Consider the following 22826-nt stretch of genomic DNA (forward strand, 5'->3'; position numbering starts at 1 on the left):
TGTAGGAAATGAGTTTTCTCTAATCTACCACATTGGAATCTATATCCAATTGAGTGCATCTAAATTGAGTCAGTCCGAGTCGACTCATACAATCTTAAGTTAAAAAGTAAGCGATCTCTATGCCTCTTCTGTGGAAATTCAGATTTAATTATTTAATTAGATGTTGTAATTATAAAACTTGAATTTTCCAAAACCCTACCTTAGGTTTAGATTGTAAATTAAACTTTATTAGATTCCTAATTAAGACCTAATGGTCCTCCTAACCACTCATTGGTGGTCAATTTAGGTTAGGATTTATGCCTTGGACATATATTTGCATTCTAGTTGAGCTATAAGAAAATCCATACTCCAAGGTGAAGATCACTCTTAAAGCTTTCTAACATTATGATAGTTAATTTAGTTTATTTATTTCTATTACTTGCTTAATATAGTATTCATTGGAATGAATGATAAATGTTAGTTTCTATTTGAATAATTCTTTATAAACGATTGATGCTTATATATTAATTCAAGTATTCTAATATATTATGGATCCCAAATTTCTCTATTATAACTTAAGATTAGTACTTTACAAATATATTTACTATTAATGATATATGTTTTATTGATGTTGTGGTAGCACATACCTTTTCTTGAGGTATTTTCGATGGCTCTCAGACCACTGTCAACCACCCAATTTGTGGGAGCTGGTGGAGCTACCCACTGAGAGGAAAGTGATTGAGTGTAAGTGGATCTTTCGCAAGAAACTGGATAGATAGAAGGCGAGACTAGTAGCGAAGGGCTATGCTCAGAAAGAAGTCTTCGACTTCGATGAGATATCCACACTAGTTGTGAAACATGTATCTATCAGATTTGTATTGATGTTGGTTGCCTAATATAATTTGAAACTGGAACAATTGGATGTGAAGATAACTTTTCTAAATAAGGAACTAAACGAGAAAATTTACATGAAACAACCTGAAGGATTCGAGGTAAAGGGAGCAGAGAATAAGGTTTGCAGGTTGAAAAGTTAGTTGTTTGACCTGAAATAGTCGCCTAAGCAGTAGTATAAAAAGTTTGATTATTTAATGTTGAGTCAACAATTTATCAGAAGTGAATTTGATCATTGTGTCTATTTCATATCACTGAGTAATGAGAAATTCATTATTCTAGTATTATATGTTGATAATATGCTTATCACTAGTTGTAACATGTCTAAAATCAACATATTGAAGGCTCAGTTATCCAAGACATTCAGAATAAAAGATGCGGGGGTTGTGAAAAGGATTATAGGCATCGACTTATATAGAGACAATGAAAAGAGTAGGTTATAATTGTTTCAGAAAGAGTATCTTGAGAAGGTCTTGGTCAAGTTTAGACTTGATAAGGATAAACCGGTTAGTATACCCCACGCTAATCACTTTCGGCTTTCTTCGAAGCAATATTCTGCATCAAATAAAGAAAAATAGAACATGTCTCATGTGCTCTACTCGAGCGCGCTTGGCAGTCTTATGTACACAATGGTCTGTACTAAACTAGATATTTCACATGCATTAGGTGTTATGAGCAAATACATGTCAAACCTCGGTAAGCGACATTAAGAGGCAGTGAAATGGCCACTTTTTTTACATACGAGGTACAAAGGAATATGTCTTGACATTCAAAAAATATAAGGAGAGACTAGTAGGTTATGTGGATAAGGATTATGCTGGCAATATGGATAATAGAAGGTCGACTTTTGGTTATTCATTTGTGTTAGCGGGTGAAGTGATCAGTTAGATGTCAAAGTTTCAGTCTGTGATTTTTGTTTTCATGACCGATGCGGAATATATGGCAGTGACAGAAACATTCAAGAAAGTTATGTGGTTGAAAGGAGTGATGAATGAGTTGAGGCTTCAGCAGGAAGTTGTGCCTGTGTATTGTAATAGCAAAAGCATGATCAATTTGGCAAAGAACTCAGTGTAACATTCCCAGACTAAGAACGTTGATGTTCATCATCATTTTATCCGGCAAATGCTAGTGAAAGGTACTCTTGAGAAGATTAACACCAGTGAAAATCCGGCTACATGCTTATAAAAGTGGTTGCTGCAGAGAAGTTTAGATTTTGCTTGACTTCTTTAAGCTTAAAAAAGATGAAATGACGACGGAGTGTACACAAAAAGTAATGATGATGGTGTTATTATGAAGGAAGTTAGAGATGGTGATAGCAATTTAAAGCAGTGGAGTTTGAGGATTAAACTCATGGTGGATATTGTTGATATAGTGCCTTTAATATGGTGTAGTATTGTTCTGTAACACCCAGTACTTTCTAGTACTCGAGTGTCACTGTGTAACTTAATTTAGTATAAATACAAACCTAGTTTAAGTGAACATTCATGTTCATTCTAGTCTAAATATGACCGTTGAAAGTAATCCCCATCCACATATCAAACTATCTATTTGATTGATTTTCAAAATGGTCCATCACGACTTTAGAGACACCTACTCTAGGACTTCAATCACTCGGATAGACCAATCAAATCGTTCATTTTAATATCGGGAACTGTATCATTCGATCCACCATCCATCATGCCCATGATATCTCGTAAAGTGATCTGCCACTTAATCTCGCTAATCAAACAATCCAAGTGTTAAATCAAACATCAAAGCCCACTTAGATGGCTCTCAGGACTACTAAGACCGTTGATGAGTGGTTTTGAATCAATCTGCCCATTGAATTATGGAGCGAACATTTCAGTTGACTACAAAATGCGTGTTTGCTCGAAATAACCTAATTGAATTGTTGGATGGAGATATTTGTGAACTAAGCAACTTAAAGGTCATGTGGGGTCATTCAGATCAACATTCGAAGCCAATCTGACCGTTAAATTGCTGGTAAATGTTATTAAAACTCCAAAAATCAAGTAGTGTGGCCCACCTTAGTTTTAGAGCAACCCCTATATCATGTCCGAACATTCTTTAGGATTCTTAGGACCCATTTAACCGTTGATGTTTAAATCGGGATCAACGAGAATCTATAAATAGGACTCAAATCAAGTTGTGTGCCCCACCTAGGCATTAGATCTGCCTGATCTTTGATCAAGAACCCTGCTTGGGAACCTCCAAATGGAATGGACGATGTCTATTTGTCCAAACATCTATGTGGGCCCCACTCTAGGGCAGCACACGTACATAGTGAGTGTGCACCCGATGTGCACCAGACCTGTCAACACCGTCAAACCCTGTTGACCCGACGAATTTCCAAAAAAGAGGAAACCTCTTCTTCTTCTTTCGTTTTCCTGCCAACGACAAACGGAGATCGTTCGTTTGAAATGAGGCCCACCCTCATCACCTGGACTGATGATCAGAACCGTCCATCATGTGAACAACGTAGGACCGAATAAAACTATTCCATCCGTACGAGATCACGCATACATGCCTGCACACAACGACGACCGCAAGTGGGTTGTGTGCTCGGATGGTTTCCAAAAACAGAAACTCTATTTTCGCCTTAGGTAGCAATCCACATGCGCACGTCCCCTTCAATCTGAGCTTTCCAGCTGTTGGAAAATCTCAGCCCTCCATTTGAGGCAACGCGGTTTAGGGTTCCCTTAATACCAGGGAGAAAACAACGGGCGGTTTGGCTCTGACGGGCTGCGTACGAAAACTGTTGCAAGAAATGCAATCCTGGCCGTTCGTTGTCCATCCGAGGGTTTTGAACAAGTTGGGGTCCCTATAAGAAGAGAGAGAAAGCGCCCCTTTCCCCTCTCTTGTAAGGACTCGAGAAAACGGCCGAACTCTTCTTTGTTCGAACCCACCAACAAAACCTTCTCAAAACTTCGAAAAACCTTATCTGTAAGCTTCATAGGGTCCATTCGGACTGTCCTCAAGGACCGGATTGGAGGAAGGAGCAGGGAGGTCGAAGACGCCATTAATGGCCGTCTTCTCCTCCACCGAGGAATGGTTCGAGTGCGGCTGGATTTCTTTTGCATCTGGACTTGTCTAGACCTTGTGAAGCATGCTCGGAAAAGAAGAAAGAGAATGTGAAGGGAGAGAAAGGAATAGATGCTGCATCCGAGTCCCGCAACTGCACCACGTTGCGCTGTGCGAGTCGGGTGAACTCACTGGCTCGATTCGGTCGACTCTTTAGCAGAGTTGAGGCTCTGGCGTGGTCCAAGAAAGGTTGCTGGACACCCCAGTAGCCTTTTGAATGAGAATGGAGAAAAGAAAGTGGAAGAAGAGAGAGAGAGAGAGAGAGAGAGAGAGAGAGAGAGAGAGAGAGGGGGCTCGAGCTGCTCGAGCTGGTGCCGCACTGCACCAACTCGCCGCACCAGGCACCTTGGGCCGACTTCGGACTGAGTTGGGTCCGGTCCAGGCCAGCAACCCTGCTGCCGTATGGGTCCGGGTCATTCCAAAAGAGAGAGGGAGAGAAACGAAGAAGCGAGGAGGGGATGTGTTGCGACACCGACTCCACTAGGACCGATCGAGTTGCTGACTCTCTCGAACCCAGTCGAAATGGAGTTCGAGCTGGTTGGACTCATCAGAAATAAAGAGAAGGAAGGAAGAGAGCAGAGGAGAAGAAATGAGAGAGGAAGAGTGGACTCGGGTGCTGCCGCAGCCATTGCAACAGCTAGTGTGGTCTTTAGGCCGAGTTAACTCTGCCGGCCAACGAGTTGTGGCTGAACTACTACATTTCTCAGCAATACCCCAAAGATCGTTAGAATCCAGTGCAACTCAGCTTAGTGCCAAGTTGGGTCAAGTCTCACAGGGTAAGGTACGTCCAACTAACTTGGCAAGTTTTCATAAATATGTTAAATGAAGAAATAGAACTATAAGATCGTTCCTCCTCGGCGGAATCTTTGTTTTTCCTGTTTTTTCTCCTGTTCTCTTCCTCTTCTTTATATATATCTCGTTATCTTTCCAAAAAAAAAAAAAAAAGACTAATATATTAATTTCACATCCCTTTCAGTCATTGATCTCTCCGAGAATTATCTTGGCCCGAGAATTCCAGATTGGTTGTTCAATCTCAGCAGCCTAGAGTATCTTAATCTCAAATGGAATCGTTTTCAAGATCCAATTCCAAGTTCGCTTGGCAAGCTTTGCAACTTGTGTTCTTTAGATTTCTCAGGAAACTTAAACAGGGGAGAGATGACTGGATGCATTCAGGGAAGTATGGAGACACTGAATCTGGCATGGAATGGACTTAGTGGGTATTTTCCTGATTGGTTATTGCATCATAAAAATCTTAAAACTCTTGATCTCAGTCAGAACAACTTGAATGGGTCTTTGCCCCAAAGTCTTGGACAACTTTCAGAGCTAATTAAATTCAGGATATCTTCTAATTCATTGGAGGGAAATGTGTCAGAAGCACACTTTGCCACTCTCACCAAATTGGAATCATTAGGTGAATTCTTTAGTTCTTAATGTTAGCTCCAATTGGATTCTTCCTTTTCACTTCAAACACATCAGAGTGAGTTCCAGTCGAGTAGGGCCCCGGTTTCCTGCATGGCTTCGTGAGCAAAGAGACATTTATGAACTTGACATGGCCAATGCGCAAATTTCAGATTCCATATCATATTGGTTTTGGAACTTGACTTCCCAAATCTCCTACTTGAATCATTCTCACAACCAAATCAATGACGGGATTTCAAATTCATTGCAGTTTGCTCCTGGCAGGAATCGATTATTTAAGTTTCAACTGCTTTAGACGTTCATCGCCACACTCGTTTCTTAATGCAGGATTTTTGGATCTCTTAGACGATTCATTTTCCGGACCCATCCCCGTAACCTTTGGTGAAACATATCTTGATTTCTTATCTCTTTCTCATAACTATTTAAATGGTAGCATTATCCTGTCTTTATGTCAAATGGTGGATTTAGCGGTCCTTGATCTCTCATACCATAAATTAACTGCAGAACTTCCTCAGTGTTTGGGAAATTTGACTAGCTTGTTTGCAATGGATTTTGCAAAAAATAATAAGCATGGACGTATTCCTGAATCTTTAGGTTTTATGCTTGAGCTGGAATGGTTGCGGTTGCATAGCAATAATTTTTCAGGTGAGCTTCCTACGTCATTGAGAAATTGCACCATTTTGACAGCTATCGATCTTAGTGAGAACAAATTCTCTGGAAACATACCAACATGGATAGGGGAAAGCCTATCAAATGTCTATATTCTCAACCTTTTGTCAAATATGTTTTTTGGAACTATTCCTCCACATCTGTGTTGTCTTACTTATCTTCAGATCTTGGATCTCGCACATAACAAGCTATTAGGAGCCATACCAAGGTGTTTAAGCAATTTCAGTGCCATTGTTACAAAGGAGCATAAAAGTGAAACGATTGTGGGGATGGAATATCATGATGAAGATGAAGATGATTTGTTAGGTTATAAGGAAAACATAACAGCGGTTAAAGAATTAGCACGTCTATCTGAGCTACAAGGTTTGAATTTGTTTGGGAATCATTTGAAGAGAAACATTCTAAAGAAAATTTATGTCTTGAGACACTTAGAGTCTTTTGACCTGTCGTGGAATCAACTTTCTAGTACTATTCTGCAGAGCTTGCCAACATTAAATTTCTCAAGTAGTCTCGATCTCTCACATAATAAACTATTCAGGTAAATTCTGTCGGGCATATTTCATCAGGCAGCCAACTATAGACTTTTACTGATCCTTCCATTTATATTGACAACCTTGATCATTGTAGGCTTTTGCTTCCAAAAGAGTGTCCAAAAGATAAGATGTCTTAGAACTCTAGTGCCCATGGGCAATGGAGTTGAAGAAGAGGAGAAAGGGTTCGAGTGGGTATGGTTTTTCACTTGCATGACACCAGGATTTATGGTTGAATTTTGGGGAGTACATGGCGTTTTACTCTTCAAAAAGTCATGGAGGATTGCATATTATCAACTTTACGATAAAATGATGGATAAGATATTCGTTCTATGGGTAACAAATGTGGCTAAGTTGAGGACAATGCTACAAGATAGGAAGTGAAGGATGGTGCACATATTAAAGCTAAAGGCCCATACAACACTTATTTAAAATGGAAAAAGGACATCTTTAAACTGAGTTTGGAACATGTTCAACATAAAATATACAAAATGATTTTATTTATTGGTTATTTTCGAGAAAGTCATTCACCTAGGAATATGTCGAATTTGTCAACTCAAGAATTTGGAGAATTTTCCTTGAGTATTTTCTGTATTGCTTCAACCCAAATGTGGGTTTAAATAACCATTCTACAAGACTAAACAAGGAAGTTTTTTTTAGAACTTCTCCCTAGTGTATTACAATAAATGATAACCCATGACAACTCATATACACAATATTCTCACACCCCCCCTCAAATTGATATGGGATTATGAACCAACATCAGTTTGCCACGAAGAAACTTATGACAAGATGAGGTCACAGTTTTGGTAAATAAATCAGCAAGTTGTCACATGAGGAAGAGAAATAATTCCAACTTTATATTTTTCTCTCGCAAAGTGGCAGTCGACTTCAATGTGTTTAGTGTGCTTGTGAAATACGGGATTGGAAGCCAACTGAATAACACTGAGGTTGTTAGCATATAATGGAGTCGGCAAAGACAAATGAATCTCAAGATCTGTCAACAATCCCTGTAACCAAGTAATTTCACTACATGCTTCTACCATTGCATGGTATTCGGCTTCTGTACTGGATTTAGATATTGTGGTTTGCTTCTTACACTTCCAACTAACCAATGCTTGTCCTAAGAAAACACAATAGCCAGTAGTGGACCATCGTGAAATGGGACATCGTGCCCAATCTGCGTCAGAGTAAGCAAATAATTGTAGATCGTGCGATGATGGAAAGAGAAGTGCCTGATTGAGGGTACCTTGAAGGTATCAAATAATGAGATGAACTGCGGTCATATGTAATTTGCGAGGTGCCTCAACAAACTAGCTAACAACATGAACTGCATATGATATATCAAGACGAGACATAGGGAGATAGACTAAGCTCCTAACTAGCTGCCTATAGGATGTAACATCTGAGAGAAGGTTTCCATCATCTTTCCCATACTTGATATTTAATTTCGTAGGAGTCTCATGGGTATTGTTATTTGTAAGGTTCGCTAGCTTGATCAAATCACAGGTATACTTCCGTTGGCTCATGAGATAACCTTAAGTATTACGAGAAATTTCAAGACCCAAAAAATATGTTAATGGTCCCATATCCTTCATATGAAATGAGGAGTGAAGTAATGATTTGAGATCGGCAATTCCTTGAACATCATTGCCTGTGATGAGAATATCATCAACATAGACCAATAAAGCAACAAGGCATGAATTAGACTTGAGAATAAACAGTGATGAGTCATATTGGCTTTGAGAATAGCCCATCGTGGTTAACACCCCAGGAAAATTTTCAAACCATGCTCTCGGTGCTTATTTGAGCCCATATAAAGCTTTAGATAGCTTGCAAATTGAGCGCGGATCCTTGGACTTATAACCGAGGGGTTGCTTTAAGAAAACTTATTCCTTAAGATTCCCATGGAGGAAAGCATTCTCGACATCGAGTTGACTAAGCTGCTAACCTTTATAAGAACTTGTAGCAATCAAGGAATGGACCATTTTCATTTTTCCCACCGGAGCGAATGTCTCATCATAATCAACTTCATACTCTTGTTTATAGCCCTGGGCCACTAGCCGAGCTTTGTATCGATTTAAGCTCCCATTATATTTTAATTTCATAGTATATACAAATTTGCTGCCCATCACTTGCTTCCCCTTAGGTAATGGAACCAGTGTCCAAGTAGCATTCTCTTCGAGTGCCTGAATCTTATCATCCATGGCCTTTACCCAACACGGTTGTGTATATGCTTGAGAATAAGAAGTAAGGACAACCAAATAATCTAATCCAGAAAAGAAGGTATGATGAGAGGCAAAAAGATTTAATCGACAGAGAGGAATAGACGGACGACTGGAACGACGTAATTGGATCTCAGTGGAAGGCGGGACAGTTACCTGCACTATAGGAGAAGAGGACACTTGAACGGAAGCAAGAACAGCTGTGGGAGATGACCCAAGAGAGATACTATGTACAAGACTTTACAAGGAAGCTTATTTAGAGCTTCTTCATACATAGTATATTACAACTAATGATAACTCATGACAACTCATATACACAATATTCTCATAAAGTTTGCCTCACCATGCTTCACTTCCTGTTTTGTAGCATTGTCATCAACTTAGCTACCTTTGTTACCCACAGAACGAAGATCTTATCCATCATTTTATCAGAAAGTTGATAATAAACAATCCTTCATGGCTTCTTGAAGAGTAGAACGCCATATACTCCTCAAAATCCGACTACAAATCTTGGTGCCATGCTAGTGAAAAACCATACCCACTTGAATCCTTATTCCTCTTCTTCAACTCCATTGCCCATGACCACCAAACTTTGAAATGTTACCTTTTGGACACTCTTTTGGAAGCAGAGGCCCACAAAGCTTAAGGTTGTTAATATAAATGGAAGGATCAGTAAAAGACTAGAGTTAGTTGCCCGACGGAATCTGCCTGACCGAATATACCTGAACGACTTATTATGTAAGAGATCGAGGCTACTTATGAAATTTAATGTTGACGAACTCTACGAAATATTACCAGAAAGTTGATTCCACGACAGGTTAAAAGACTACAATTGTCGCAAGTTATTGATTTTCTTTGGAATATTTTCTATCAAATGATTTTTAGATAAATTCAAACATTGCAGCCTGGATAGACATGTTAATTCTTCAGGGATCTCCGGATAGATGATTGCTTGAGAGATTTATCATAGTTACAAGGAAAAGAGTCTTAGTATAATCAAGTTTCATTCCTTTAGTAACCATCGCATGTTCTCCTTATAACCTGCCAAATTATCTTCATCTTCATCATGATACTCTACCCTCACAATCGTTCCACTTTCATGCTCTGAAATTGCTAAAACACCTTGGTATGGCTCCTAATAGCTTGGTATGTGCGAGATCGAAGGTCTAAAGTAAAACAGCACAACTATGGAGGTAGTTTCAGAAAATATATATGATCGAAGGTTGAGAATATAGAGATATGATAGCCTTTCCCCTATAACATAGTCTAAGAAAAGGTTGGACCAGATGGCCAAACCCAACCTAGCTCAAAACCCAAAATAATTTAGTAAACCATAAATATGGTACGTGTTGCTACCAATTCAATCAAACAAGGCCACTTGTGTGATTAAGAGCTTGGATTGGATTTCTGTGTGGACGTACCAGAGTCCACTCGACAAAAAAAAAGGGGGTCAAACTGAACATATGAAAAAAGTGAAATAAACGACGGATTTGGGTCATTGCAAAAAAGGCTTGGTTTAAATGACCCAGTTAAACAGTTGCTATCATAACAGTCTTAACCCTAATTAGGGTTTGAAGCGGGTTGACTATAGGTACAGGCGAAATCCGTCGTTACTTGCCGGTAGCTTATTAGCAACGGTTTTGGTCCGTCGCACATTCAAATTTTAGTTGAGCCTTAAAAGCCACTAGAACACCGAAAATGCCCTAAAATCCATTTCCCTCTTACTTCGTGATCTCCCTTTCTCACTCTCGATCTCCCTCTCCCTCTTGCGTGAAAAGAGTTGGAAATGGGGTTTTTGGGTTAAAAGGGTTGGTCTAAAATAATGGCACGATAGGGTCTGTGACAGGAATTGGTAGTGGCATTGGCAACAATCGTAAAAAATTAGGAAGACAATCATAGTGACGGTGGTTGGTGCAGCTGGCGACGATGTTTGGTGGTGGTGGGTGTGGCCGACCACCGAAAACAAGGAAAACAACTGTAGTATGGTGTTTTTGTGTTGCTGGACCGATAGAGGGAGAGGCATCTAGACAATTTTGGGCTAACAATGGGATGGGTGGTGATTGGCAATAGGGGAAGGGTAACCAGATGGGTTGGGTTCATGGATGAGGAGCTACCAAACAAGGAGAAGGTTACCAGAAAGGGATTGTAGGTCAGAGGGTTGCGGCGGGATGAATTTGGACCGAGAACGGTTATGACAGTCAGGCGGCTGTGAGGTGCGACAATGGCAGATTCGAGGTTGATTTTGGTGATGGGTTGGGGTGTGGGCAGGGTTTGGGTTTGGAAGAAGATAATGCCAGTGATGGGTTGTGGTACCTACAGGATTCAGGATTGGAAAAAGTTGTTGCGGACAGGGTTAGTTTTGTTTTTTGTTTTTTTAAATTTCTTATGCCGTAGACAAGCAACTAGAGAAATCATAACCCTTGAACTCCAAGGGATTGAATAGCAAGGACAAGGAGAGGTTGTCTGTGCCGTCCACCTCCATCAGGAAGCTTCATGGCTCCCTTCTCTCTCTCTCTCTCTCTCTCTCTATATATATATATATATATATATATATATATTTCAATGGATATATATTCTTACTTTCTTCTTTTAGATGATTCCAGAGAAAAAAAAAGCAAGGAAATCTCCAAATACCTCTTTTAAGGTTAGTATTATCACTATCATTTTCTTTTCGTCTATCTTGGTGCTTTGTTTTCCCGTACTAACATAATTGTCTTCTAACTGTTCGATGAAATTCCTTAGAGGGCATCTGCTACGCAAAGAAAGACTACAACCTTGCGAAGCATCCAGATATAGATGTCCACAAATTGGAGTTCTTGTTTGGGCTCTGCTATTGTATTGGCTGCTGCTAATTTATATTTTCATTCTTATATGAAAATTTTTCCTTACAATGAAGGCAGCAAAGGGAAAGGGGGCTACAAAGAAGGAAACCAAGGAAGCTTTGAAGCCGGTTGAAGACAGGTTAATTGAAAGCTCATGTTTATTGGTTTTAATCCTTCTTATTTCGTATGCTTCGAGACAGCGAGTGTTGTTTCATATTTTACAATCAGCATTTATCTTTTGGATTTGTAGTTGAGGGGCATTGTTTCATGTTTCTTTCTCATATGATTGCATGTAACATGGATATAGACATGGGGTCTATGAAGCCTGTGACAGTGACATGCGGTACCAATAGATGATGTTGAGAAAAGAGGCTGGGTTCTGTATTAGTGTTTGATATAGAAAATTCACTGTGTTTGGTCATGTGGTGTCCATGGTTTGGTGATCTTGACCATTGAAGCATTGAGCTGATGGTCCCCATCATGCACCATTCCCTCAAAATCTCTTCAATCAGATAATCCCAAACCTTTTAAGTCATTGGCCTGTAAGTAGATGGTTAAGAAGAAGTACAACAGTCCATACTTGAATGGTCAATGGTAAGAAGGCTAGAGATTGATGGCTAGGATCTTCCAATTTGGGATATTTTGGGGGCATGGTTTTTATGATGGGCTGGATAACCCAACCATGGCTCCATGCCACATCACCAACTTCATGTGCAATGGGGAAGTTTACTGTCGGTTACTAATAGAGAACTCGGACTATTGAAAATACATTATTCTAGAGATACTGGTCTGTAGAAGGATAAGATACGGAACATCTCTAAATCTTAGCAGTCACTTGTGTTTCAGCTGAAATGTTTCATTTTGGTCCCTATTCCAGAAGAAAAATACCCCCAACTTTTTATTTTGCTGAAATTGCATTCCATTTTGGTCCAATCTGGCGAAAATAACATAAACAGGCAGTTCCAGCTGAAATGGGCCCTCAAGGACAAGATCAGGGAACTTTTTCCCAGCCATTTTGACCACTAATTCCAGAGTTAAACTCACTACACAGTATTTGGTGATGGACATGTACCTTTCTTCATTTTAGAAAGGTTGGGAAGAGCAAGCTGCTATTAAAGGTGAAGAGTAGTAAAAAAACGGGTGTGTGTGTGTGTGTGTGTGTGTGTGGTGAATTATGTAAGCAGTGTTGCATTTTTATGATTTTATGTAAGCAGTGTTGCATTTTTATGATTTTATCTTATGCTCATCTCTTTAATATTGTATCATACAGAGAAGAGTTTAGAAAGATTTGCAAACAAGAGCATCCTAATGTGAAGTCTGTCTCAGCTGTAAGTATTGAAGGGGTTTTAAGGTGATTTCCTATTGCGATTCAATTGATTTGGGTTTTGGATTGACTAATTAATTTGGAGGTTGGATGCTGCAACTGAAGGTTGGGAAGGCTGGGATAGAGAAGTGGAAGTCATTGTCTGATGCTGTAAGTGTTCTGATGTTTGCTGCAAGTAATTAAATCCTTGAAATGTGTTAAGGTAATGGAAGATTAAATGACAGGCCTTCAAAATCTGATGATGTAATTTAACTTAGAAAATTCAAGTGATCTATCATTTTTGTAAAGCCGTTGCCAAATTCATTGATGTGTTTCTCCAACTCGATTAGCATCTGCACCAATCAATCTGTGCAAACGACTTGTATTGTGATTTTGAATATCTAGTTGTCTGCCCAAGCCAGGCGGGGGTAAAAAATTGGGCCTAGACTGTAAGGTTTAAAACCTTGGAGCATGAGTTGGACTTGACGAGGGCCCACTACCCCGAATCCACGGAGCTTCTCTGGACTCCTCACAGAGACTTCTCGAATCCACGAGGAAAAGAAAGCAGAAAATAGAAATAAATTCTAATAAATTCGAAATTGATTAATTGATGAATAAAAACGAGTTCACAACCCTTTAAATAGGGCTACCAAGCAATGGGAAAGAAATTAGAAGCAAACTACAACTCAAACTCTTAGAATCCGCGACTTACTATAAATAGTAAACTTACTATTTATAGACGGTCGTGATGTCTACTAGTGCGCAAGGTTTTCGGCCAAAAATAGTAAGTGTCCTATTTGGCTTCACCAAACCGTTCTCCTAATTATTCTAAGCTCTTTTCACGTTGGGCGCAACTCCTAAAGCCCGACGGATGAAGAGTTATAATCAAACTAAAACTTACTATTTATAGTAAAAACGAAATTAAAACGGGGAAACGACCATCGATCCAGGGGTTTTTCGCAATTCCGGGCTGCGCAACCCGGCGTAGCTGGGTTGGTTGGCTTCAGTAGCTCGTTCTACCCCAAAATCATATATTTTACGTCAGATAACTCATTCCGGATTGCAAGATACGCCCGATTTAAGGTTCGATGGTCTGGATCACTTCTGTCGTCGACCGGGCCTTTTCTGATCCATCTTGGCCATGTAATTGTCTGCGACCCGCTCTACATCACCTTCGAGCATGAGTTGGACTTGACGAGGGCCCATCTCAAGTTGGCAGAAAACCCTATTGAGTACTTGATAAGTTTTCTTGTTTAGATACTTGTGTTGTAGCCTGGTTTAAAATATTGTGGGTTCTTGATCCTGAATATGTTCTTTGCATGGTGTCTGCAGTACAGAAGCTGTCACATTCATGTTTACTTATGGTTTCAGTGCTATTGTAAGGTAAGTTGGAGTTGATAGACAAATTCCATATCTAAGATGCTATTTTCTTCTCCTATATTTCCTCAGTTACTGATAAGAATACTTCCATGATAGCACTCGCGTGTGGAATGAGCTGGGCGCTGGGCATGTTGATCAAGCTAAGAATGCTGTGGCAGTGACACTAAAGCTCTCCATTATTCTTGCAACAGTGATTGTCTTTTCTCTTGCCTTTGGTCATAATATCAGGGCAAGTTCTTTCAGTAACAGCCCCATAATAATAAAAGAATTTGCTTCAATGACCCCACTACTTGTGGTTTCCATGTTATTGGATTCTGCATGAGGCGTTTTGTCAGGTTATTATTACTACTTTGCAGAATTTCCTCATTTACTTTTGGTGCTAACTGAGCCAAATAATCATCATCCAAGCATTATCCCAATTAATTTGGGTATCATTGTCATGTCCTGTTCGATTGGTGATTTTCAGGGGTATCTTGAGGATGTGGTTGGCAGCATGGACCAACTCGGCAGCCTTCTATGTTATTGGCATGCCAATAGCTATCCTCCTTGCATTCAAGTCATCACTGTATGAAAAGGTTAGTTGTTTTCGTAGGAACAAGAACTGTACAGACATTTTAGGCTTCATATTCAATGTGATTTGCTAGATATTATTGTTGGAAGACGGCGCCAAATCAGTGAATATTCTGTTGCTTTTGGATGAGGATCCCTGTAAAACCTGAATAATGGGGAAAACACCCCAATGAAGCCTTAGGGCCCATTTGGTTGCCACTTAAAAATGAGTTCATCTCACTTTATTTAATTGTAATTATAAGTTAGAGATAAAAAAATCTGGTATTGGCTAAAAATATAACCAACAATTTGTATAAACTATGATTTTAATACGTAATTGATATTAATTAAAATGAGTTGATGTCATTTTTAGGTGGCAACTAAACAAGCCCATTTGAAATGTAACTGATTTATATCTAAGCATGTGACATGCTAGGAATCCAAGTACCCTTTACAATTCACATGACCTGCACATACTTGTTGAAGTAATGAGAAGATTGTATTCTAGTTTTAAAATTCTTGCCTAATTAAAACAATTTACCAATTAAGCTAATAAGGCAATTAACACTTTGTGGGTCCAATCACATAGACTACACTAGATGCAACACTATAAACAAATAGGTTGTAAGGTAAGATAGTGATCTATTGTGTGAGATGTGCTAACTATTCAACACCTAACATACATCTAATTATGCATTCATATAATTGAACAAATTAAGCTCACAAACATAAATAGAAATGTGTACAAATAATAATCCCAAACACAAGCATGTATACTAGTTCGACTACTTGCCTAGTCCACTCCCGGCGGACGTACTCTCCTCGAGTGTACCGGACTTCACTATCTCGAAGGTTTTAAATCATGTTCACCTCTAACCTTTACAAGCATACACTCTCGTTGGAGGCCTACACAAGGATTAACGCACGTAACTGTGTCGGTGACAGTCCTACACAAGAACCTACACGTACTCTCTCGTGTTGGAGGAAAACATTTCCACCTGTGTTGGTGGCTCCCGCGGAAACTTAGTTGGTTTTCTATCGGCTAACCAACAACCAATTATGGTCCTAATCCAAGGCCCTAAGTACACTCCCGCTGGGGGCTCCCCATGAAGACTAATACGTATGCACCCATGTCCAGTGAATTCGGTCCAAAACAAGAACCTATACACTCAATCCTACACAAGGAAAATGTGTGTGGACTCTTATAATTGATAACCTTGTTAGATTGAGCTCATGTTGATGTGCCTTCTTGAGATGCTTCTTCAATGCTCTCCCGTGTTTGAATCAGTTTCTCGTTTACTCCTACGATCATTGATGCAGATGTTTCAACTCCTACAATCAATTACCTTGTATTTAATGCTCCAATAAGGTTACCAAGGCAATGAGAGTTGAGCTGAATCTCCTACAACTAATAGTTTTAATTGGTTCCTAGTAGGGATTCACTTAGATAGGTGTTCTAGAGAATTTAGACAAGAATTTACCTATAATTTAGTGTCTAGTCTCTAGAAAGGAAAGAGTTCATCCACATATTCATAATGGAGCATAGAATGCTTATTAGAGTGATTAATCACAAGAAGATTGGCATGAAACTCTTTGGTATATAGGTTATAAGATAGATTAAGAGTGGAGAATCACTTAGGTTTTATGTGCACAAAAAAACCATCAATTTGCCCAAAGCCCGAATGCCTTTTATAAAGAAATTGATTTGCGACGGATATAAAATAGGCAAAAAACGACTTCTTTGATCGATCGACCAACCGATGGCCTTCGATTGATCGAACTTTATTGAAATAGGCCAGAGAACTCATTGAACAATTTTGGCCATCTTCGAGCAATTGAGCTCGACTTGATCAATTGAGATCGATCGAGCTTTGACCAAGAGTCTACTGTTTTTGGCAATTTATTTTACAACAACTCTAAACCTCTTTTAGCCCATTTATCATGTGATCAAACAAAGGTTTACCTATTTGGAAACAATTATCTATAGGTTAGGTTGTTTTGGGTCTAAGGTTAGGGTCACCAAGGCACATCATGATTTACCTATTCCTCACTCCTTGATGTATAATGTCCTCTTGTGTCTTTGGTCTTCAGCTTCCAAGGGCTCAAACTACTCACCGACACATGGACTCACGTGATTGCCAAATAGGTGCACTAATAAACATATCTATAAAAATATTACTTCATAAAAGTAAAAAAACAGAGAAAAAGCACAACCTTTTTGTTTTTAATCTATGACAAACTGTATTGCAAAAAAAGTACAACAAAATACAAACAGGGCTGATGGCAATATAAGAGTACAATGATAAAATGCCGGAGTTGAACCTTTACGAGCATACCATCAACCAGCTCAAAACAATCAAGCGACTTCAATTAGCAAGTAAATCATCCCCACTCATGCCTTTAAACTCTTTGCAAGAGATTACGCATGTTAGTCTCTCTGGCATGTGTTGGGCGCCAAATTTTAAAGAGTAGTGCTCTTATTACATAGCTTCAAACATGTTTTGGTGTGTGGTATGCCTTTGGTTTTTGTTAAAAATATTTCCTGAGCATACATATCTTTTGTTAAAGTGTTCAAATTATATAAATTCCCTGGAGTATGTACAACCAAATCCACTCACTCTGAGGAAGACGTAACCTAAATCCTTTGTTTCCGCCTTGGTGAAAAGTCTCAAATAAACTAAATTGTAGGGAATGCAAAATCTTATGGATGCATACTCAAATTATTCAAAGCTCTTGGACACCTGTTGCACTAATTTTTAGAGTTATTTGGTACTTCGGCAGTGCATAAAGCTTGGTGCAAGCCCTCAAAAGTTATACACATGGCATAAACCAACTCAGAGAAACGGTCTAAATTGTGGAAGCCCCTGTCACTAAGTCACAATCCCAAAATAAGATTAGTTGAGCAATCCTAATATTTGATTCATTGACACTTGTTTGTTGAAGTAAGACTATTGGATCTTATTTTTTTCATTTTTAACTGTAAAATAAATGTCCAGTAATCCAATAGTCAGATAATTGTATTCATCTAACTTGAGATCTAGTAATCAAGTGCCTGCAATTTTAGATCTGAAGACTTGACAATTGTATTCATCCATCAAATTAAAAAAATAATCAATAATAAAACAGCCTCATAGAAGACACTTGCATTTACAGTGCTAAAAGTAGAAACAGGGACTAATGATCCTTGTATTTGCATGTGGGTAGTGTTGCTACCCATGCGGGCACACACAAAAGTTCTCTGCTGTCCTTTCCTCCCCACCCCATTTAAGCCAACACATTCGTCTTCTTTGTGTTCTCTCTCCTATTTCCAGCCTTTCTTTCAGTCTTCTATTGCACAAAGGCTCAATACATCTTCAGGTGTTCATGAAAGTTTCCTGCATTCTGGGCTTTCATTTCCTGCCAAAATTTCTTTTATACCTTTTTGACTTTGGTTATGGATTTGTTCAGGGGCAGACATCAGGAGCGTATGCACTGAGGCGGGGATGTTTGCCATCCGGGCGAGGAGGAAGACGGTGACGGAGAAATATTTCCTTGATGTGGTCAACAAGGTCATCAAAGGCTATCAGAAATTCAGTGCAACTCCCTAGTACATGGTCTACAACTGACTAAGACCATTTACTGCCTTTCCCTGGCAGGGGAAAACCATTTTACGCTCGTTTTATCCTTTCTGCAGGTACTATGAAGGGAAATTGACTCGTATCACTGAGGTAGATGTTGAGAAGAAGCCCCCTGTTAAAGTCATGGAAGCTGTCAAGAAGTTTTGTTTTGAACTATGGTCGATGACATGATAAGTTTCATTTGAGGCCATAAAAATTAATCTTAATTCACAGTAGAGCAAGCTCTCATCTAAAGGTAGAATACTCGGCTAATGTGCTTGAATGTTTGGATTTTCTCATCATTTTGTTCATTTATATCCATAGTTCCACTATTTTGTTCGATTAAATGAATAGAGATGGGTGCAATTCTGCATATTAGTTTACAACTCTAGAAGAATACCACGGAGAACTGAGAAGGATGTGAAGGTAATGGCTTGGTAGCCCATCACTTTTAAGTTTCTTAGATAATGATTGATCAGTTCTCATTTTATTTTTTTTTTTCTTTCTGCTTTTAATTGTTTTTATCAACTGCAAGAAATTCAAAAAAGCCACCTTGCTCTTATATGGAATTATGGAAGGAAAGAACCAAGAGGAGTTTTTAAAGGAGAAACACCAAGTTCTTACCGCTCAGCAAAGAAGCAACTGTATTGTCATAGTCAAAGTAGGAGACGAGGTGCTCTGCAACAAAGAAGAGGTATGTTGGCATTTCGTTAATTACTATTGAAAGCATTTTCCAAGATTTTCCTTTCATGTCCAAGGCTCAGTGACTGGTGTTTGATTCCATCTCTTTTGAGCAAGTGGCCAAGTTGGAAGCTACCTACAGCATTGAGGGAGGTAGTGAAGCTAATTTTGAATCTTCTGGGACAAAGCTTACTGCTTTTTTTTTTCCATTATTCAGGACCTTAAGGAAGTTTTCAGGCAGTGTGATGAGAATCCAAGCTATAGCAAAACAATGGCTATTTCCTTAATTGTGTTGATTCCAGAGAGGGTGTTGAGTAGATCTCTGATTATTGTCATATCAGTTTGATCATATAAGGTTTTAGCTGGGAGTTTAGAATGGGTGGTCGACCACAAGGCACATTTAAACACGAACTTAGAAAGATGTCGAGGTAATGGCTTGGTAGCCCATTACTGTTTTTTCAAAAAAAATTCTGCTATTAATTGTTTTTATCGAGTGCAAGAAATTCAAAATGCAACAAATACTGCTGATTTTGCTATACCACCACTTTTTCTTTCTTTCTTTCTTTCTTCTTCTTCTTCTTCTTCTTCTTCTTCTTCTTCTTTTTTCTTTTTTTTTTTTTTTTTTTTTGTATAATTGAAAATTAGTGACATACCTATACCATTGCTATTTTTAGTGGGAAATTATTGTATTAGCCCTTATACCGACGGTTATAGACCGTCGTTTATTGGTGATGGATGAAAACCATCACATTTTAGAATCAAGTGAATTTTGGTCCATTTTTCATTGTTTTGGTGTAGTGAATTGCTGGTGTCCTCCACGTTGAGACGGATAGATCGGAGACTCGACCAGAACCAAGAGTCCTCTCGACCATCGGTATTTGGCTCCATTTCCAACAATTTTTGAAAGGGTAGGGGTTAGCCTTCTCTGATGAGTTCCTTTTGCCTTGTGGCCATAAGCATGAATCTATGAACTTAAGACTTTCTTCTTACACCAACGTTTTAGTATGACATTTCTCAATCGGAATAGGAATATATAGATAAAAAGAAAAAAAAAATTTGAAATAAATAGTCGATTTTATTAATATATTTTTTGCCCTTTTTACAATTGACAATGGGTCTTACAACCAGCTAAATAAATAAACGAAAAACAAAGATAAATACTTGATGCGCCTATCAGAATAGACAATCAAGGCAAGGTGGTGAACAAGATGTGACCAGATTAATATGAATAACTGAATAAAAAAAATTAGATGATCATGATCCAACAACTTTAGTTTGTGGATATTTAATCTACTTCTAAGATAAATATATTGCAGTGGGAGCTGTTCGACAGTAGCACACTAAACTAAGGAAAGATAAATGTGTTTGGCATAAGGCCCTGAGCTTTTCTTTGATTGCTCATTTTATACCTTGTCAAGGCAGTGAAACCCCATACAAGGTTTCCTTCTTGGTCTCAAATCCTTCACAAATATGGTGTGCTTCTGGATAAAGATATCTCCGGAAGCTTTCGGTTTGCATTGGAAAGAAATGACTCTAGTTATATCCGGCTCGTTAGCTTCTCGGATCTTCTTCTCGTAGTTGATTCTTCATGGGAATCTCCACAGCTTATTAAAGATCAGGCCTGAGAAAACAAAAGTTCCTCTGATGAATACAACCAGACCAAGTTCTGAGAACCTCAAGGGTTGATCATGAACCGATCATGGCCACTCAACATCCCTTGATGGTTTGTAGTACTAGAAGGGATAGATGGATAGGATTCACCATATCCTGATCTCCTGATGTCTTCAATCCCAGTCGAACCACAACCCCTGGATGAGATCATCAGATGGGATGATTGGTCGATCTCCCTCTCTTTCGATCTTTGTGGTATTGGGCGGATTGGATCCACCCGATACTGATATGTTATTGAATAGATCGTCCTTCATCTATAGATCTCCCATTCTCCTAATTCCGATCGTTATATGGAACAGGACTTGATCTGCTCATGTGTCTGTTTCTCTTGAATCAGTTCCAAAGTGAATTCGGATTTGCCTGGACATCAACCCGATCATCGAATATTCAGAACCCTTTTGATTTTTGTGAGCTCTCTGAACGTCTTTGGGAAAATCTCTCATTTTGGTAGGATTGTAAGAGACGGCATCGCCAATGAGATTATAGACAGTTGTATGATAAGATGCTTTCTCTTGACGGGTGTTTTATAGACGTGGTGTGCCATCCTCTAATGGCTTAAGCTTTTATAGCAACTGGTCATTTGACATGGTACTAGAGAGGAATGTCTTGTGTTCGAATCCTGAGGCTATTTATGGTGTGAGTGTCCCTCCACCCTTGCCCAGTATATTTTCATGCGGATTTCCACTCCACACATGCTAGACAGTTTTCCAGTACCTACATATTGACCATCATAAGGTCCTCACTCTTGCTCGGGTGGTAGACTCTCAGGAGTTTCAACACCGGGTCAAGGGTTCGAGTACCCATAGATATGTATTTATATACATATATAATATAAGGTATATATCATATATATATATATATATATATATATATATATATATATATATATATATTCGAGTACCCATAGGTGGTGAAATTCCACTTAGGGGTGAGTGTGTGGGGTGTGTGCGTGCGTAAAATATATATATATATATATATATATATATATATATTTATTGACCATCATACTCTGCTAGAGTATCAAATCTCTCCTCCATTTCAAGTTAGATTTCCATCCACTCAATACAATATCCCAATATCACACTAATGCACACTTCTTCTTCTTTTTTTCTTCTTGTTTTTTAGACTTTTGTTTACTCCATTAGGAGTCTTTTGGAGTTGTCTGGTCATTCTCAGGTGTGGATTAGGCGAGTCCAGGTAACTGCTTAGTGGGTCAGTCCCTGTTCGTGGGTTCAACTTGATATGCGTTGTACATCCATGCCATCCATCCGCTTTGCCAGCTTATTTTAGGGCATGGACCCAAAAATGAATCAAATACAAATATCAGGCCGACAACACCACATGAAATGGAGGTCATTGAACACCCACCATTAAAAACTTCATAGGGTCCACCATAATGTTTAATTTCCATCTAACCTATTAATAAGGTCGCACAGACCTGGATGAAGGCAAGGCACAAATATCAACCTGATACAAAACTTTTGTGGCCCACAAAAAGTTTTTACTGGTCATTCACTCTTGTTTCTTGTGGTGTGGTCCACCTGAGATTTGAATATGCTTCATTGTTTTGGCCATGCCCATAAAAGAGCTAGAAAAATGGATGACCAGTGCGGATATAGGACATATAAATCAAGGTGGGCTCCACAGTCACTGTCTCGCCTGCTATGAAGTTACCCAAACTCACCTAATCGCCTTATTTCCACAAGTCTTTTAAGACGATGGCTTCAGGGTATAACGGAGTCAGGATTTTAGCTTTCCCTTTTACAATACTTAGTTTTATAACCTTAAGGGTACTTTCTTGCTTTTCTTAGGAGAAAACGCACTTCTCGCAGCTGCTCTGCTCCCTCGTACGTGGAAGCTTACTTCGGAAGATGAAAGTGCTTTTTGAAATAAGGGACTGTGCGTCCTAGTGGGCCATGTATAGGCAGACTCGATCTGATCTATTTATTTTAATTGGACAACTATGAACCACAAAATAGTGTTTTTCAGTTTTCGAAGAGAAGTTCTCTATGGCCCATAATGGCATTAAT

The 22826-nt window shown here is 39.0% G+C and overlaps 2 protein-coding genes across 3 annotated transcripts; both read left to right on the top strand.

Annotated features, from left to right (window-relative positions):
* Positions 1 to 5825: 5825 nt before the first annotated feature.
* LOC131230457 (receptor-like protein EIX2) lies at positions 5826 to 6709 on the top strand. Its single transcript, XM_058226381.1, has 2 exons — positions 5826 to 6577; positions 6667 to 6709. Exons 1-2 carry the CDS (start codon positions 5826 to 5828, stop codon positions 6707 to 6709), a joined length of 795 nt encoding a protein of 264 aa, XP_058082364.1.
* Positions 6710 to 9904: 3195 nt separating this feature from the next.
* LOC131231433 (high mobility group B protein 1-like) lies at positions 9905 to 18680 on the top strand. Of its 2 annotated transcripts, none has more exons than XM_058227617.1 (9): positions 9905 to 11146; positions 11388 to 11438; positions 11691 to 11755; positions 12887 to 12944; positions 13046 to 13096; positions 14252 to 14302; positions 14396 to 14634; positions 14766 to 14874; positions 18296 to 18680. In XM_058227617.1, exons 2-7 carry the CDS (start codon positions 11388 to 11390, stop codon positions 14411 to 14413), a joined length of 294 nt encoding a protein of 97 aa, XP_058083600.1. In that variant the 5' UTR covers positions 9905 to 11146; the 3' UTR covers positions 14414 to 14634; positions 14766 to 14874; positions 18296 to 18680. The 2 variants fall into 2 exon arrangements, with proteins under 2 accessions (XP_058083600.1, XP_058083601.1); XM_058227618.1 differs by lacking the exon at positions 18296 to 18680 and adding an exon at positions 17630 to 18239.
* Positions 18681 to 22826: the final 4146 nt, after the last annotated feature.

This window comes from Magnolia sinica, chromosome 17 (genome assembly GCF_029962835.1).
Source record: "Magnolia sinica isolate HGM2019 chromosome 17, MsV1, whole genome shotgun sequence".
NCBI lineage: Eukaryota > Viridiplantae > Streptophyta > Magnoliopsida > Magnoliales > Magnoliaceae > Magnolia > Magnolia sinica.